Source organism: Lycium ferocissimum, chromosome 4 (assembly GCF_029784015.1).
Source record: "Lycium ferocissimum isolate CSIRO_LF1 chromosome 4, AGI_CSIRO_Lferr_CH_V1, whole genome shotgun sequence".
Taxonomy (NCBI): domain Eukaryota; kingdom Viridiplantae; phylum Streptophyta; class Magnoliopsida; order Solanales; family Solanaceae; genus Lycium; species Lycium ferocissimum.
In genome coordinates, this window is record NC_081345.1 from 44,165,771 (window position 1) to 44,183,626 (window position 17,856).

The window sequence follows — 17,856 nt, forward strand, 5'->3', positions numbered from 1 at the left end:
AATCCTACATTACATTTCTTCCACAGTACCCTAAAGTTTCCTGGAAATTTCTCACAATGGGACAAGGCATAGTACCAAGATACCAATTTATTCTTTGGCTTGCCATTCAACAAAGACTAGTCACTGTGGATAGACTAAGCAAATGGGGCATTGTTGTTGACAAAGATTGTGTGGCTTTGTAATACAGCTCTTTACACATTTGCTCTTTGGATGCAGCTATTTTAAACTGACGTAGAGCTCATTGCTGAATTGGTTGCAATTATCCAGACAGGTTGGAAATTGGAATGGAGAACTTGAATGAGTATCCAAAAGAGCTCACAAGGGTCAGCCAGATCTTTGAAATACTGAGCTGATTATTTGTAGCTTGTGTGTCACGTCCCAAATTGGGGAATGTGCACGCGCCTACCCTTTTCCCAACAGTTAGCTAACATATATAAAAGAAGAGACTAAAAGCTAAACATGCTCATAATCAAGTATAAATCAACACAGTCTAAAAATAGTATCACAAGTACAGAAAGATCATCACCCGAATCATAGGCTATGATGAAACACCTAAACACAAGTCTGCCAAGTTTCTCACAATCCCTCAAAATGATCAACAAACACAAGTACAACCCACGAATTCGATCAATAAATGCAAAATGAGATGATAATGATGAATGCATATGTAGTGCAATGATACGCACAGGCTCCGGGCGGAATACCTTCACGTGTCGATAGTCATGACCCATGGGGGACCTGCGAAGTCCCATGTACTTGCGCACGGAGTCAATATATTTATATATATATATATATATGTGTATGTGTGTGTGTGTGTTGCGGAACGTGCAACCCGGTCCAAAATATGTATAATATATGTTGCGACCCGATCCAAATGTATGAGTATGAAAGCATGAATGATATCAATGCCAAGAGAATCTATCAATATCAATTGTGCCACACATGGACACCTATCACGAGAATCTATCAATATCAATTTTGCCACACATGGACACGTATCACAATATCATGAATAAATCACTTCCTTCCTCTACAAGACAATACCCAATAAATGAGAGATACGGTTTCACAATCATGATAAGGCAACTCAACATCAAGTCTAGTATCACAAACGTGGAAACAAGACAATAGATCACAAATTAACAACAAGGCAGCAAGACACAATCAAACAACAATACCAACCTAAGTAATCCATCCCAACTTCATACCCAAAAGGCGTTACATGCTTTCTCCAATAATTACTAACTCTGCATATGCTTCGCTAACCGAAGTCTAACCATAAGGTTAGCCGTAATCTAACTGGTAGCCGAGCGGGAGCCACAAACAAGCACACCTTTGCCTTGCCTTTTCGGAGAGCCTTCAAATACTCAAAGTCTATCCATAATCGAACTCTAAGTTAGACAATAGGAAGAACACTACCCAAATCGCCAGACTATCTTTCGAATAAAAAATAACTATGGAAAAAGGGGGAAACGGGCCCACAAGGGTAAAACGGGTATTTCAAAAGTGAAATCGATAACCCAATGTTCTAGAAGTTCAATTCTACTAATCAATTGCTAGATTAACTCAAGGATAGGTCAATTCATCATTCAAGTCAAAAATCCCAATTTGGGTATAAACTAACTTTCAATCTTCAATTTCATCAACAATAATGGAAGATTCAAGCCTATTAGTTACTAAATCATCAAATTCCATACTTAGATTAGTCAAATCCACCAACAATTCTCATTTAGGAAGACTTAAACTCAAATAATGAAATAGACATCAAAACCCATATTTTCTCTTAAGGTTTATAAAAATTCTAGCATGGATTCAAGCTTAGGAAAGGTCAAGGAAAGAATTCTAGGTTAGGGAACTTACCACAAGAGAAATCAACCAAGAACTCTTTAAATCGCCTCAAAGATGCTTAGGAACAATAAATGAAGTGATAGGAAATGAAAGGTTTTAACTAGGCATTAAATAAGATTCTGCACCCGTCATTCACGCAAGCCGGCGACTGTCGGCTATGGCGGGCGGCCATGGCGTACCGGCCCCCCTGTCGCTGCCAAGAGTCCACCAAAACGGCTACCGCCCACCGTGGCGACTCTCCGCGATTCCCACGCACTGGCTGGCCGAGCGGACCGGATACGGCTAGAGCGGGTCGGCTACTGTACCAAGCGGTGTCCCGCATGGCGGGCACCGGACACCGAATTTCGGGTTTTCACATCTTAATCCCGAAATCGGACAATCGCCAGACCTCACGGATACGTATAATACATGCATTCACACGTAAAAACACGCTTGTTACGGACTCACCCGCGTGCCTCTCGACCCCACGGAGGTCTATTTGACCGGTCAACACCCGACCGCCAAATACTAACTTTCCAACCAATAATCGAAACGACTTCCAAGTGCGCAAGGAGCCGTAACCGAACATCTGTCAAGTCACAATTGACCATTCGGACTGACAATTCAGGAACAATGTCTGTTTACTCAAAAGTCAACTATTTGTCAAACGTTTTTCACTTAAGGCTTTCACAAAAGACATCATGAATCTCACCTGATCACCTCGGAAACCGTACCACCCATCCCCGCAGGTCAAAATCATACTAATAGGTCTTGGAAAAGGGTCAACGGGGGTAAATGGGTCAAAAGTGCTATAACGACCAAATGGGTTGTTACATCGTGTCTACCAAGACTGCAACATTTGAAATAAAAGGAATAAGAGGAGGTTCTCCCAGAAGTGCACGTTTACTACCATGAGATTGAGAGAGAGAGCCATCCAATTACCTATCAGGGGGCAACAGAAACCAAGTAGTTTGAATCTTTACCCTGTCTAGTTTTTCATTTGTAAATGTCGATAGATAGATTGTTTGATAGGAGTAAATCTGAGGTCTAGTTCTAGAGTCCAAACGGAACTAGCGGCTATGTGTATTTCACTTGGTTGAATGAAAATTTTACAGTTTGACCAAAAAAGACATTTAAACTTATACAATTGTATTTTTTCAAATCCTTTGATTGTTAATCAGGTAAATCATGCTTCTCATGCAAATCTGCAATTTGCTTGCACAAGCAATATATGAAATTCCATATAACTTTTTTAATAACTTTTTACAACTTCAATGGGGCATATAAAAAAGTTAGTTTGAAGTGACTACACTAACAACTTACGAGTATTTATGAACTGAATGATGAAAGTTACCTGCCCAACACAAAAATAATATTACATTTTTCTTTTAATCAAAAAGAATGATATATTTTTATGTTTAGAAATCATTTAACTAAAACTTCCTCTTTTACCTTTAATGAAATGATTTAAATCCATGTCAATTATCTATGACTTGTTTTAGACCACAAGTTTCAAAGATCTTTCTTTTCTTTTTTAAACTTCGTGCCTAATCGAAACTTATATTACATAATTAGGACGGTAGTACCTTTTAGTAATATAATTATGGAATTTTTATTATAGAAAGTATTATAATTCAATTAATTGAAAATATCAATAAATTATTTTACTTAGTCCGCTTCTCCCATATATGACTTTCATGGTTTAGTTCTCGAATTGAAAGATTTGAAATACACCTTCTTTTTTCATGCCATCGTCTCTTCTATTTTTTAAAAATGCTTTCATGTGTTAGCATATATTGTAGTCTTAAATTTTTAAGTATAGATCTACTTCATCATTTTAAGAAAATATATGTATACATTTTTTGACCTTTTTTTTTTTTTTTTTTTTTTGCAATTATCTCTATTTCATCCATGAATCCTTTTTTTTTTTTAATAACTATTATAGAAGAGTGGATCCACTCTTCTTAATAAAAAGTTATGTGAGTTCTTTGGCTCAAAAACTCGAATATAAAGCTTTTTAAGCCCCAAAGAAATATAATTTGTGTTAGTACAAGTGTACAACAACAACCATATACGTTGTAGTCAGTAGTGGGTAGTTATATAAAATTTTCATTCCACTCCTTTAATATTTTAACTTCCATTTTGATGAAATTATTTAATTCAAATCAAATTTGGAACCAGGAATTTGACATTATAACTTATGTATCCTAATTTTAAAGTTATTTAGTTCTAAATAAATAATGAACATAGTTAATGAACTTTTAAGACAAATACATAATTTAACTTGTAAAATAATGCTAATTAGGGATTAGGGGTTCGAACATGGATATGGAAAAAAATCTTTGGAGGAAGCGCTCCCCGAATAGCGCGATGCGGTGCGAATTATCGGATTAATTCCCATATATCGAGACTCGGAAAATCAAAGAACGTGAAAAATGATTAGGAGGTTCGATAGCTTTTTGAAAAGCAGACTTTAAAAACAAAAACTAAAAAATTGACATAAATAAATAAGATTAGGACCTAAAAGCAATTAATTAAAGTTTTAAAAAATTTGAAAATTATTGTACTCAATAACGATAGGCTTTTGAAAAGTGAGCTTTAAAAACAAAAAACAAAAAAATTGACTTAAATAAATAAAATTAGGATATAAAAATAATTAATGAATTTTTTTAAAATTTGGGAAATTATTGTGAGGACTACTTCATCATTTTCTTATATATAATAGTAATATAACTTAGGCCAATATCAAAAAATTGACCTTTGACTATTTTGAATTTAGGCCTCAAAATCATCTGTGATGCACTTTCCCTTCAGCATCTCCGAACTCCATAGAAATAACTTAGAACTTGGGTCTACTGTAAGCAGTCTATCACTTGTAAGTTCTTTCACATAATGGCTCCTGTTGCTCCTAGATCTGGCGATGCCATTTTCGCCAACGTTGAACGAGTGGTATTTTTTCCTTCAATTTATTCCTCTAAAAAGTCTTCATTTTCTCTAAATTTTCTTTGTTGAATTCAGTAGTCAATGTTGCTCTAATTTTGTTAATTTTTTTTATCAATAGAATGCTGAGCTTTTTACCCTAACGTACGGTGCAATCGTGCGACAACTGCTTACCGATCTAGAGGAAGTTGAAGAAGTCAACAAGCAACTTGATCAAATGTAAAATCCCTTTACCTAGTTTTTTTTTACCCGTCAAAAACTGTAGTTAGCATGTAATAATTTGTTTTTTAGCTTCTGTGTTTGTAGTAGTTGTTTTGTTAGTGTTGTCAGAGGCGGATCCAAGATTTAAATTCTGTGGGTTCAATCTTAAGATTTTTAGTATTGAATCAATTATATTTTAAAAATTATGGGTTCATATCTCCTATATATTACAATTTTAATAATTTTTTACGCATAAATTTATGCTCCCTGTCGAAAGTTAGGAGATCAATTGAACCCCCACTTAATAGGCTAGATACGCCCCTGAGTGTTGTAAAACTTCAATTGAACTCCGTTTATGTGATTCGAGATAATGGAGGTTGAAGAGATCTACAAGCAGCTTGATCAAATGTAAATCCCTTTACCTAGTGTTTTTCTTCCCCCCTTCCCCCCTCCCCCCCTCAAAAATTGTAGTTTTTATGTATTAGTTTGTTTTCTAGGTTTAGGTTGGTTTTAGCAGGAGGCGGATTCAGGATAGACACTTATTAAACTTGGTCTCTACTGTCAGTTGAACACTTCCAACTTACAAAATGATAATCTAGACACCTGAACTCGTCTCCACTATGTAAGTTAAACACTCCAACTTTACAAAATGATCATCTAAGACACCTCCAAAATTTATGTGCCACGTCAACATCGGGTGTCCACGAGATACAGTGGGGACGAGTTTAGGTCTCTAGATGTGCATTCTCAAGTGTGGAGTGTTTAGTTGCCAGTTGAGTCCAAGTTAAGGTGTCTATCTATGTATTGTGCCTTGAGGATTCCTACTACAACTTTTCAATTTTAAGTTAATATACAATAATATTTGAGTTCACAATCAAATATTTATAGATATCTAGTGAATTTCTTATATATGTATATATTCTGGTTCTATGAACCCGTAGATTCTCATCTAGATTCTCCCCTGGTTTTAGTTGTTTTGTTAGTGTTATAGAACGTTAAATTGAACTCCGTCTATGTGATCCGAAGCCAGGGGAGTTATCAAATGTAGATCCTTTACCTAGTTTTCTTCCCTCAAAAACTGTAGTTAAAATGTACTAATTTGTTTTCTAGGTTGTGGGTTGGATTTTGTGTTATACGACGTTCAATTGAACTCTGTCTATGTGATCCGAAACCCAGATAAAGGAGGGGAGTTATTAAATGTAGATCCTTTACCTTGTTTTCCCCCTCAAAACCTGTAGTTAACATGTACTAATTTGTTTTCTGGGTTGTGGGTTGGTAATAGTTGTTCTGCTAGTGTTGTAGAACTTTCACTTGAACTTCGTCTATGTGATGCGGAGCCCAAATAAAGTAGGAGAGTTAAGGTTTGACTTAAAAAAATCCATTATCGATGAATCCTGTGAATGGATCCCAAGGACACAATACCCAAAGGTGTGGTCTAGTGGTCAATGAAGTGGGTTAAGAACCATTAGTTCTCAGGTTCACTAGGTGATTTCCTTCCATCTATCAAAGCCTTGGTAGATAGAGTTTCCCGGTACGCATGCTGGTGAGAGGTAGCAAGTACCACATGGAATTAGTCAACATGCGTGCAAGTTTGCTTGGACATCACGGTTATAAGAAAAAGATCCCGAGGATGATTGAGGCATAGTTGATTGATATTGAATGGAATCGTCTGTGGCGATTTAATTCAATTCTATTGGCTCGGAAATACAAACTGAATTTTCATTGTTTAACTGAATTGCAGGGGTTATAACATTGGAATTCGGCTCATTGATGAGTTTCTGGCAAAGTCTAACGTTTCTAGGTGTATTGATTTCAAGGAAACAGCTGAAGTCATTGCCAAGGTCTCTGTCCCCCTCCAAGTTACATCTCATTTAAATGTGTGTTGGTTTATTATGGATTTTCAGTTTTATCTTGGATACTAGTTCCAAAATCCCTCGCAGGCCCATAGTCAATATAACACAGAGTTGTTCGAGAAAATCAGAAGGAATGATAAGGAAGTTTAAAGGTTACTAATGTGGTGGAGGTTAATGTGACAGTAGATTTGATTTGAACTAAGAATTGGGACAATTAGAATAACTTATCTTGCTCTGGAAGTTGCAATATGACACTTTGTGCCAAAATCTCTATTACTTAGACTAGTCTGGTGCAGTCAAACCTGAACAAGAAAGTACATAGAAAATTTGGTCAGGTTGATTGTAATCACTTGGACCCTTCTTTGTTTCTCTATCAAAGGGGATCATGTAAATGGTAGATTAAGTGAAAAGATAATGCAGACAGAACATCTAGCTTTTACAAAAATAGCTCTTTATTCTTTCAAGTAACTTTATGGTACAAAAACAAAGAGATGATCAAATTAGAAAAGAAAAATGTATACACACAGCATAACACACTTTTTGCGTTACTTATTCTTTTATTTTTTGAAAGTGAAAGATTTGTGCCGCCATTTCCCTTCATTCGAGTTGAGAAATATAATCAAGCAGAACAAAAGTTAGAAACTATGAGAGCAAGAGGAGAAAATGGGGATTTTGGGGGTTTTTGGGGGGGGGGGGGTGGAGATTAGCTGAGGGGATGGTTTTTTAGAGGATGCGTGGAAGCATCGTGGATTTGCTCTAGGGTTTAAGGAAGAAGTGAGAAAAGATTTTCTTAAGAAAAAAGGAAAAGTAGAAAATGAGAGGATGGCTGGTTGTTCTTTGCCCCTTTTTAGAGGATTGTTGTTACCCTTGGGATATGATAATGATGGATCTTTAGAGAAATTTTATATTATTAGCTAATCCTCAACATAGTGAACATCTAATAAGGCTGGATAAGTTTTCTGGACCTTGGGTTATCAACAAAGTTTTCTGGACCTTAATTCACGTTCCGGATGTCTTATGGAGTGCATGTCTACAAACACATACAAGAAGTATGCAGCAGCAGACTGGTAATGGGTTTATGTCTAGCTCATGTTTCCTTCATTCTGTGAGGAAGTTTGTCTTTGGGATGTTTGAGTAATTAAAGTTGGGAATAATCTTTTAGTTGATTTTCTGGGTTGAGCAGATCATATGTTTGAGATGAACTCCTAGGCTTATAACTACCCATCATATTCTCAAGTTCGTTTTCTTTATACACTTTCGTTAATCATCCTTCTAAAAATGTCTGTGTGAAAATCTTGCTTTATGAAACATGATTTCTTACTGCTCATAATGAACAGGTTGGTCTCAAAATGTTCCTAGGTGTCACAGCAACTGTTGGCAATTGGGATGCTGAGGGAACATCATGCAGTCTTATTTTGGAGGACAACCCCTTGGTAGACTTTGTTGAGCTCCCCGATACTTGTCAAGGTCTATATTATTGTAACATCTTAAGTGGAGTAATCAGAGGAGCATTAGAGATGGTGAGCTTCCCCCTTGTATAGCATTTGCTAGTTACCAATTTTTACTTTATGATGGCCTCGCACAACATATATGTTTTGGTTCACATCTCTTCTCTCTCTCCCTGAGAAGAAGACACCTCGCACTTAAGGGTGTGGCCTAGTGGTCAATGAAGTGGGTTAAGAACCATGAGGTCCCAAGTTCAAATCCCAGTGGAGGTAAAAGCACTAGGCGATCTCTTCTCATCATCTGTCCAACCCTTGGTGGACAAAGTTACATGGTACCTGCTGCTGGTGGGAGGTAGCAGGTGTCCTGTGGAATTAGTCGAGGTGTGCGTAAATGAAAGACACCTCTTATACATATCGACATGCGATGTCCTGATTTACTGTCGAGTTATAATAGGTGTCACTGAAGTGACTTGGCCTCTCTACTGAAATGGTGAATAGTATCCAAATGGAAGGGTGTTTTTCTAAGTGGAAACAGTATGGAGCTATGTTGCATTGTTTTCATTTTACTTTGCTTTCAAGGTGGCAAACTAGCAGTGCGTTATATTCCTTATCTGTTTCCTGTTATACTAAACTCAGACGAGTTTTCATGCAGTCTCCGTAACTAGAGAGTTGAAAGAAATCTTTGTAATCTATCTGAAATGGCTTCCCTTAGTCCATTAATAATTGTTGGCTGTTAGTAGGAGAGTTGCTGCTGGATATGAGAAGTCATCTTGTTTCAATTTGTTTGAGCCAAAATAAATGATCTCCTTCTTAATTTGAAAATAAATTCACTTTATGAATGATTTACAGCCACACAAATTTTCAAGGCTTATTTTGAACTACAAGTTTTAAAAGCCTTCCCCTCTTTCTTAAATGTCGTAAAATGGTTCATATAAATTGAAACGGAGGAGTACTTTTTAATCTTCCTCAGTAAGGGTGGATAATTATTACGAACAGATGAAAATGGAGAGTGTTGCGTTTATTTTAACTAATTGTTGGATCACCAAATTTATCTCCATTTGCCCTGTGTTCAGGTGTCGATGAAAACTGAAGTCACGTGGGTCCGTGATATGCTTAGAGGAGATGATGCATTTGAGCTGCAGCTGAAACTGCTGAAGCAAGTTCCTGAGGAGTATCCTTACAAAGATGACGAGTAACAGCTGAAACTTATGAATATTGTATCGCTTCTTTTATTTCTTTCTGTTCTGGAAATGTTAAGCTCTCTAAACCCTCTTTGTGATTAAACATTTCGTTCTAGTTTTACTTATGATTAGTGATTAGCTAATCCAAAATTTCGGTTGTCATGCTCTTGCGCACATTCTAAGTTCTTTAGTTCTTCTTCTGTCTTTTTCGTTTTATGAGATGTCTTTAAGTCTGATTTCCCCTGTTATGATAGAAGAACTATATGAAACTTTGCAAAGAAGCAGTCATTGAAGTTGAGAAGCTGATTTTCCTTGTTGTGATAGAAGAACTACTTTTAGTTGTTTTGCCGCTGCAGTCGTGGCTAAATTGATTTGAACATTGTCTTGCAATTTCATTTAAAGATGGTGTGTGCATGATATTAGAATGATGCTATATATGGATGTTCATGAAAATTTAGTGTTCACTATTGAATCTGAGTCCAAGATCAATGTTCATAGGGCACTGATTATAAGTTTGTGTGTCATCAAAAATTGGTTTTGTATGAAGTCGGTTGAGCCTTTGTGAGGTCTCAGGTTCAAAGTCCAGCAGAGACAAAACACTAGGTGATTTCTTCACATCTGATCTAGCCTTTGTGGACAGAGTTACTTGATACTTGTTGCTTGTGGGAGGTGTCAGATATCCCGTGGAATTAGGCGAGGTGCACGCAAGCTGGCCGGAACCATGGCTATCAAAAAAACAAAAAAGTTGGTTTTGTAGTTTCTAGTCTCTAGTCAAATCTTGCAGAAGCTCTTTTGACTTTTACCCTTAACTTCTATGTTCCCAAATCTGAGGTATATCGTTTGCTTGTTATTTGCATATTTGAACGTGAGGTTTGGTCATGTATGTGTGTGTGTAATTTCTCACTAATTGCGTTAAGCAGATAAACATCACATCCTTTTCTTTTTCTTTTGATAATGGTGGTGTTCAGGTCAGTTGCATGCATTTCAATTATTCCAACAGTCCTTCTACCTCCTACAAACACAAGACGCTCCTACAAACAAACACATGTAACTATGTCCGTGAAGGCTTAGGCAAATAAACTCATGTCCTTTTCGTTGACGCTATTTGATTTCTTCAAGCCACACATATGACACAAATGAAATCGAGTTCTTCGCATTTTGAGGCAAAAAATAAAAAATAAAAAACAATTTGTCATACACGATACAAATGAGGTCTTCGTTGCCTCCAACTATCAAGTTCCTAATTCAATAGATCAAGTCTCTGAGCCAGTCAACGTCATAACATCAATGGTCACAACTTTTAATACATATTAGACATGTCAATGGTCCTATCTGTGATTATTAGTAATGCACTCTTATTTAGAGGTGGAAAAATCAATAACAGAAACAAATGTAGGTTTAACTTCATAGACGGAGCTTTAGCCACAACCAAAAGTAGTTAGATTTGTATTTTATTTTTTGTTTCTTGATTAGGAAGCTTTACTATTAACTAAGTTTTAGCCCCCACAGGAAGGAAAGTCATTACATTTAAAGAAGAAATTTAAAAAATTACAAAATTACTTAAAATATGCGTTGTATATTAAGATGAAGCAAGAGGAAATACACAATCATAAAAAATAAACTATTATATATGACTACGTGACAATTAACAGATGAAAAATACCTAAATGAAAGTTAATTTTTCGATTCTTCTCATTCTCACACGCCTAAAAGAGAGTGTATCCGCGTTCTTTGTCACGTCAACATCTAAAGGGTAAAGGCTATCAATAGCTAAGTCAAGGGGAGTAACTAAGACTGTGAATAGTATAATCCCTGCCAAATTTAGGGGGCTTTTTAGGTATTCTATCAAAAATATAGTTAGTCTGCTACAATAGATTAAGATGCACTGATCGTGAAGGAAGAATCTTTATGCTTTTAGGGTCGTTTGGTTACCAGTTAGGATGTGAGTTATTCATGTATTAAAACCAATATAATTAGTATCATTTTAGTTTCCATGTCCAAAATTCAGCATATCAAGTGCGTTGTTTGGTTACCAGTTTACAATCCCACAGTACTAAAAACATGCATAAGTTATGAGTCAATAGATGTATTATTTTATTCAGCGTAGAAGATAGAATAACTAATACATGAATAATTAAAACCTACATAACCAATCCCTAGAATATTAATACCTGCATGACTATAACCAGCAACTGACTACCCTTAGTGTATAGACTGTAAATCCTAATTAAAATTGTTTATTAGTGTCCAAAATCATTTTTGCTCCAACATCCAACAACCCAAGGCCCAACCACACCATAATTTGCAGGTTAAGACACTCCAAGAAAGAAGGAAGACAGTATGTCGTTGTCCATTTAGAAACTCTGTTTAAATCAATATCCCAAAATTCTTTCATGTTTTCAAGCTTACTATACTTCATGTGAAGGCAAAGTGAAAAAACACCAAACTTTCCTCTTTTTTCCTCTAAAATGTACACATGTTAAAAGAAACTTCTTTTACAACGTCCCTTCTTCAAAACCAAGGCAAACAAAATTAACAAATAAGCTGCAGCTTTTTCTAGTCTTCAATCTGTCTTGAAAAAATTTAACTTATAGACATTGATGATAATTTTTTTTACGTTAAAGGTGTATTTTAATCTATTTTGACAAATAATGTGTCTTATTTTTCAGGTTAGTAATCCCACCTTTTATGGACGGTTACTTGTATTTATACCTTGAGAGGTCACCTGATTCACTTACTAGTTGTGCGATGGTTATAACGCAGTACTGTTTATACGTTGATTAATAATGAGGGATTGTTATGTGGTGATTAATAATGAAAGAGATTGTTATGAGGTGCTTAATAATGAATGCACTCACGTTCATAAATTGCTTACTTTAAAAGGGTATTCGTGTCGTTAAATAGTTTAATCCCGCATTATCATTCTCTTATTCTCACATTCTATCTTGTATAAAATAATACGTACATAAATTCCTGCATAACATAAATTACTTAAAACCACTAACCTAACACCGTATTTGTCATGCGACATTATTTTTTTCTTATGCGGTCAACCGAGCACTGTAATACCTGATGCGGGACTTTATGCTGAGATTGACTACACCAACACCACTACTAATGACACAACTACTACTACAATCAACATTCTTCTTCTCTGTCAAAAAAATTATACAAATATGGAAAGCTGCATTCTCTAACCTTCATGCTAAGCAAGGTTAGGTGAATGACAGCAACTTTGAACTTCAACAACCTTTGCATAGTCCTTTTTACAGCATCTCTCCTACAATAGTTTTTTGCAATTCAACTCATCAAACTTTAATCATAGTATGAGTGAGTGATCGCCAATTGATCAATAGCTAGGACAAGAACACAAATAGTACCAACATTTGTGTTTTTTCTCTTCTCATTTTCTTTGTTATTTTAATGAAACATTCAATGCAGCTCCTCATATCGCCAAGTCTGAGGCATGTTACTGTCCTGCCAGCTAAAGGTTTCAAGGAGTTCATGAAAGTAAAAGTTGGTTCGAGACGATTATCGTACCTCATGGTCTTCTATTCGCTCCTGCTTTTTACATTTCTCCTGAGGTTTGTCTTCGTGTTAACGGCTGTAGACACCATCGATGGAGAACGAAAATGTTCAACGCTAGGTACGTCTCTCTCTCTCTCTCTCTGAAAAAGAAGAGGAATTCGCCATCAAGAGACATGTATAAGAAAATGTACTAAGCAGCATTGGAAAAAAATGAATGTAACTTAGTGGTATACATCTTCTTTATAGTACAGCATAAGAACTATTGCAGATATAAGAAATGTAGAAGCATTGATAAATGATGATGTCTTACATGATAGCAGTACTCTCCAGAAGCAGTGGCGTATGTAGCATAGCAAGTGGGGGTTCAATTGAACCCCTAACTTTCATCGTGGAGCATAAATTTATGTGTAAAAAATTATTTGAATTGTAATAAATAGTAGATATAAACCCATAACTTTAAGAATATAATGGGTTCAATACTAAAAATCTTAAGATTGAACCCCTAGAATTTAAAGTCTGGATCCGCCACTGTCCAGAAGCAGGGGCGGAGCTACAATATTAGGTACAGGTTCAGATGAACCTGATAGCTTTTGCTTAGACCCTGTGTTTGTATTAGGAAATCCATTAGATATGTATAAATATTCAGTTGCGAATCCAGTAACTAAAAACGAGTAATGGGTTCGGTGACAAGTTCAGAACTCATGAACTTCAAATCCTGACTCCGCACTTGTGCAGAAGGTAAGAATTAAATAGCAAATTGCCGCTAAGTTTTTGAGGAATATACTTCATGAACACTGCTGTTCAAGTTAGTTGTAACTTATACAAACAAAGAAACAGAATATATTCACAGTAAATTTACCTGATAATAAATGATGATGATCATTTAGAAGAATAGAGAACTCTTAAAGTATGTAGATACGAAACAAAAAAAAATCTACATATCCATTAAACTTTCATTGTAAAAAGTGATTTAGAATGTTAGTTAAAATTAATCAGAGAAGAAAGTTAATAGTTCTAATTCTGCAGATAAATATATAATATAGCAGCACTTAAACTACCATTTGCATACTGAAGAAAGTTAGCACTTAAACTACCATTTGCATACTGAAGAAAGTTTAAATTTCATTTTAATGCAGGTTGTTTGGGGAGAAAAATTGGACCAAGGATTTTGGGAAGACAACTCGAATCAACTGTACTCTATTAAGCCGTGTATTTTTATCTTTTTGCGCATTAGTACTGTTGCCCTGCCCCTGCCTTAATAACTCTTATGATCTCCTTTGATCCGTGCTCGTATAGCTAGAATTTACAAGGGGAGATCGGTTTTATGACTCATTACAAACTTTCTTTTAGTTATTTTGACCTTTTCACATGGAGATCAGTAGGAAGTAACAAAAGAGATCGGTTCCTCTATTCAAATCGTAACTGGTCATAGGAGATCTCATTTTCTCCTTTTGAACTCACTTGCTCAAATCTCTATTCTCTTGTATTCTGTTAGGTCCCCGAGGTGATATATCAAGTATTGGAGGAACCTCCGGACCAGATTGAAATCGAAGAAGGGCCTGATACTCCTCAGTCATTGGAAGAGTTTATGGAAGAAATGAAGGACACAAATCCAGATGCAGAAACCTTTGCTGTCAAGCTTAAAGCTATGGTATTATGTACTTATCATGCCTTCTCCTATATAGAGATAAAGTAATATTAAGCTATGTTGCTCGGACTCAAAAATGATGCCGCACTTGTGTGGGGTCCTAAAAACACATTACTTTTGTAGGATCCAACATGCACCCCTCGGCATCTTTGAATAGTCTGAGCAACATAGAGTTTAAGGCACCAAACTGTCATAGATAAAAATTGCATGCGGACGAAGAATTTTCCTTGGTTTACTCACTTAACTATTGTGAGGAGCTCACTAGTTCAAGTCGTGGAAACAGCCTCTTGCAGAAATGCAACGTGAGGTTCTGTATGGTAGACCCAATGTCAAACTGACCTTCCTGGACCCGGTGCATAGTGAGAGCTTAGACACCGGGCTGCCCCTTTTTAAAAAACAAAACTTTCTGAGTGCTACACAATTAAGTATAACGCAGACCAATTGATTATGAAGCAAAAGCCATGAGACATTTACAATGTAATCATATCAATAGCCTGTTAGGCCTAGCTTGCAAAATCTACTTATTTTCGTACAGTGCTTTTTTATCGGAAGTGCTTTTCGTCTTTTCGGAAAAGTGCTTTTTTGGAGAATAACAGTTTGTCCTTGACTTATCAATTTGGAAAACACCAATATGATAGCAGTACTTTGTTCTTGGTCAATGTTGCAAAAGTGCTTCTGCGGAAAAACTACTTTTTTAGCTTTTGAAAAACAACTTCTACCAATACTCAAAAGCACTTATTTTTTCCTTAAAAGCTTGACCACACACCTCAACTTTCCAAAATAAGCAGTTTTCGACAAAAAAATTAAGCACTTTTGGCTTCCCAAAAGCTTGGTGAAACAAGCTATAACCACTCAAGGCCTAACTAGTGTTGAATTGTATGACTAGTCAGAAGGCTTAAGCTATCAGAGAAAGCACACTTTTATTTACTTAATTATGTCTTCAACAATTAGTGCCTATTTCTTCCAGGTAACTCTCCTTGAACAAAGAACAAGAACTGCCAAGATTCAAGAATACCTTTATCGGCATGTGGCATCTAGTGGCATCCCGAAACAGCTGCACTGCCTTGATCTCAAGCTAGCACACGAGCATTCCATCAATGCCAATGCCCGTCTCCAATTACCATCAGCGGAACTTGTTCCCGCCCTCGTTGATAATTCATACTTCCATTTTGTCCTTGCCTCCGACAACATTCTTGCTGCATCTGTTGTTGCATCATCGCTTGTCCAGAACTCTTTCCGACCTGAAAAAGTTGTCCTTCACATAATCACGGATAGCAAAACCTTCTCGCCTATGCAAGCATGGTTTTCGTTACATCCTTTGACACCCGCAATCATCGAGGTTAAAGGGCTGAACCACTTTGATTGGTTAACAAAGGGAAAGGTCCCGGTTCTGGAAGTGATGGAGAAAGACCAAAAAGCAAGGTCACAATTCAGAGGAGGGTCATCAGCAATTGTAGCAAATACAACCGAAAAACCTCATGTTATTGCAGCAAAGTTGCAAGCCCTCAGTCCCAAATACAATTCTCTGATGAACCACATAAGGATATATTTGCCAGAGGTAAGGAAAGTTTTAAAAGCTCACATAAAATTTGCACGTAATGTCCCTCTCCTTCTCCGAAGCTCTTTAAGTAGGCGTTATTTTCACTTTATTTGGAATTTATGAAGTTGGAGTTGTGTTTGGTTATACTTTTTGCAAAAGAGAAAATTTTATTTGGCATTTATGTAGATGAAGTTGGAAAACAGGTTTGGACCACTTTTCCGAATTTGGAATCCAACTCCAAGTTGAATTTGGAATTTTTTCAACCCAACACTGATTTTGAAATGAACTGACAAATTATTCCGGAAAGAAGTGAACAATTCTCATGGCCAAACGGCTCCTAAATTCCAATACTGAGAAGGACAAATATCTTTGCAGTTGTTTCCCAGTCTTGATAAGGTAGTTTTCCTGGACGATGACATCGTTGTTCAAACCGATCTTTCATCTCTATGGGACATCGACATGAACGGGAAGGTGAATGGAGCAGTGGAGACATGCAGGGGAGAGGACAAGTTTGTGATGGCGAAGCGCTTCAAAAGCTATTTGAATTTTTCTCATCCTCTCATATTGAAGAACTTTGATCCTAATGAATGTGCATGGGCCTATGGCATGAACATTTTTGATCTAGAAGCATGGAGGGAAACAAATATAAGTGAAGCATACCATTACTGGCTTGAACAGGTTAACTACACCACAAGTGATATCAACTTTTATTCCAATGAAAATGCACTCTAAACATTATGCAACATTCAAGCATTTTGTTTTAGCTACAGTCAGACCTCTCTATAACAACCATCTTCTATAACGACCGTGTTTTCTGTGAAACCAATATTTCATGTTATGTTATATTATATGTGCTCTATAACTGCATTTCTTTATAGCAGTAAAAAAAAATATCGGAACAAACGACGTTGTTATAGAGAGGTTTGATTATAGAAGTAAATCTTTTGCATTTGCTCGAAAGTACTTATTGAAACACTCGGTGATGACATAGTCTTCCTTTTCTCGTGCAGAACTTGAAGTCAGATCTAAGTTTGTGGCAGCTAGGAACATTACCTCCGGGACTAATTGCATTTCATGGTCATGTCCATGCTATCGATCCCTTTTGGCACATGTTAGGACTAGGGTACCAAGATAACACGAGCATCACAGATGCTCAGAGTGCTGGTGTGATCCACTTCAATGGCCGAGCAAAACCTTGGCTAGATATAGGGTTCCCACAGCTTCGATCCCTGTGGACAAAGTACGTTAACTTCTCAGATAAATTTATCAAAACCTGCCATATTAGAGAAACTTGAAATGAGGCAAGGGATTTGTTAACCATGTTGCTTGTAAACAAGAAACAAAATTTTGAGAGAGGTGATGTATAGAAGGTCTCCACTCCCCGACGCGAGATTGACAACAGCCCCAAGCCTGACATTCCAGAACTCCTCAAAGCTACGATAATTTCTGGTTCACCCAATGTATTTTATTCTGTAGTTAGATATTATACAATGTATGGTGGATTTTTCACAAAATAATGCTTACAAAGATAATAAAAGCGAGATCATCTTCAGTACCATGCTAAATGTGTTTTTGAGGATCATGCAGAGTGAGGATTTAAGGACCCAACTCCCAAGGTAATAAAAGGGAATGAAATTATTATACATACAAAAGGAGAGAACAAGTACACAAAGTAGCTTCCACCTTCCTGCAA

At 36.5% G+C, this 17,856-nt stretch overlaps 2 protein-coding genes across 2 annotated transcripts; both read left to right on the plus strand.

Moving 5' to 3' along the window:
* The first annotated feature begins 4,706 nt into the window (after nt 1-4,706).
* On the plus strand, nt 4,707-9,609 carry LOC132053197 (uncharacterized). The gene is made up of 5 exons (XM_059445114.1): nt 4,707-4,776; nt 4,889-4,986; nt 6,710-6,809; nt 8,159-8,341; nt 9,340-9,609. Exons 1-5 carry the CDS (start codon nt 4,720-4,722, stop codon nt 9,460-9,462), a joined length of 561 nt encoding a protein of 186 aa, XP_059301097.1. The 5' UTR covers nt 4,707-4,719; the 3' UTR covers nt 9,463-9,609.
* A 3,246-nt stretch (nt 9,610-12,855) lies between these two features.
* LOC132053198 (probable galacturonosyltransferase 12) lies at nt 12,856-17,721 on the plus strand. The gene is made up of 6 exons (XM_059445115.1): nt 12,856-13,093; nt 14,112-14,167; nt 14,471-14,626; nt 15,591-16,181; nt 16,539-16,841; nt 17,174-17,721. Exons 1-6 carry the CDS (start codon nt 12,871-12,873, stop codon nt 17,456-17,458), a joined length of 1,614 nt encoding a protein of 537 aa, XP_059301098.1. The 5' UTR covers nt 12,856-12,870; the 3' UTR covers nt 17,459-17,721.
* Nucleotides 17,722-17,856: the final 135 nt, after the last annotated feature.

Coding starts and splice junctions, on each gene's coding strand:
- LOC132053197 (XM_059445114.1), top strand. CDS start 4,720: ATGGCTCCTGTTGCTCCTAGATCTGGCGATGCCATTTTCGCCAACGTT. Junction 4,987..6,709: donor AACAAGCAACTTGATCAAAT/GTAAAATCCCTT, acceptor ACTGAATTGCAG/GGGTTATAACATTGGAATTC. Junction 6,810..8,158: donor CAGCTGAAGTCATTGCCAAG/GTCTCTGTCCCC, acceptor CATAATGAACAG/GTTGGTCTCAAAATGTTCCT.
- LOC132053198 (XM_059445115.1), top strand. CDS start 12,871: ATGAAACATTCAATGCAGCTCCTCATATCGCCAAGTCTGAGGCATGTT. Junction 16,182..16,538: donor TAAGGATATATTTGCCAGAG/GTAAGGAAAGTT, acceptor ATATCTTTGCAG/TTGTTTCCCAGTCTTGATAA. Junction 16,842..17,173: donor ACCATTACTGGCTTGAACAG/GTTAACTACACC, acceptor TTTCTCGTGCAG/AACTTGAAGTCAGATCTAAG.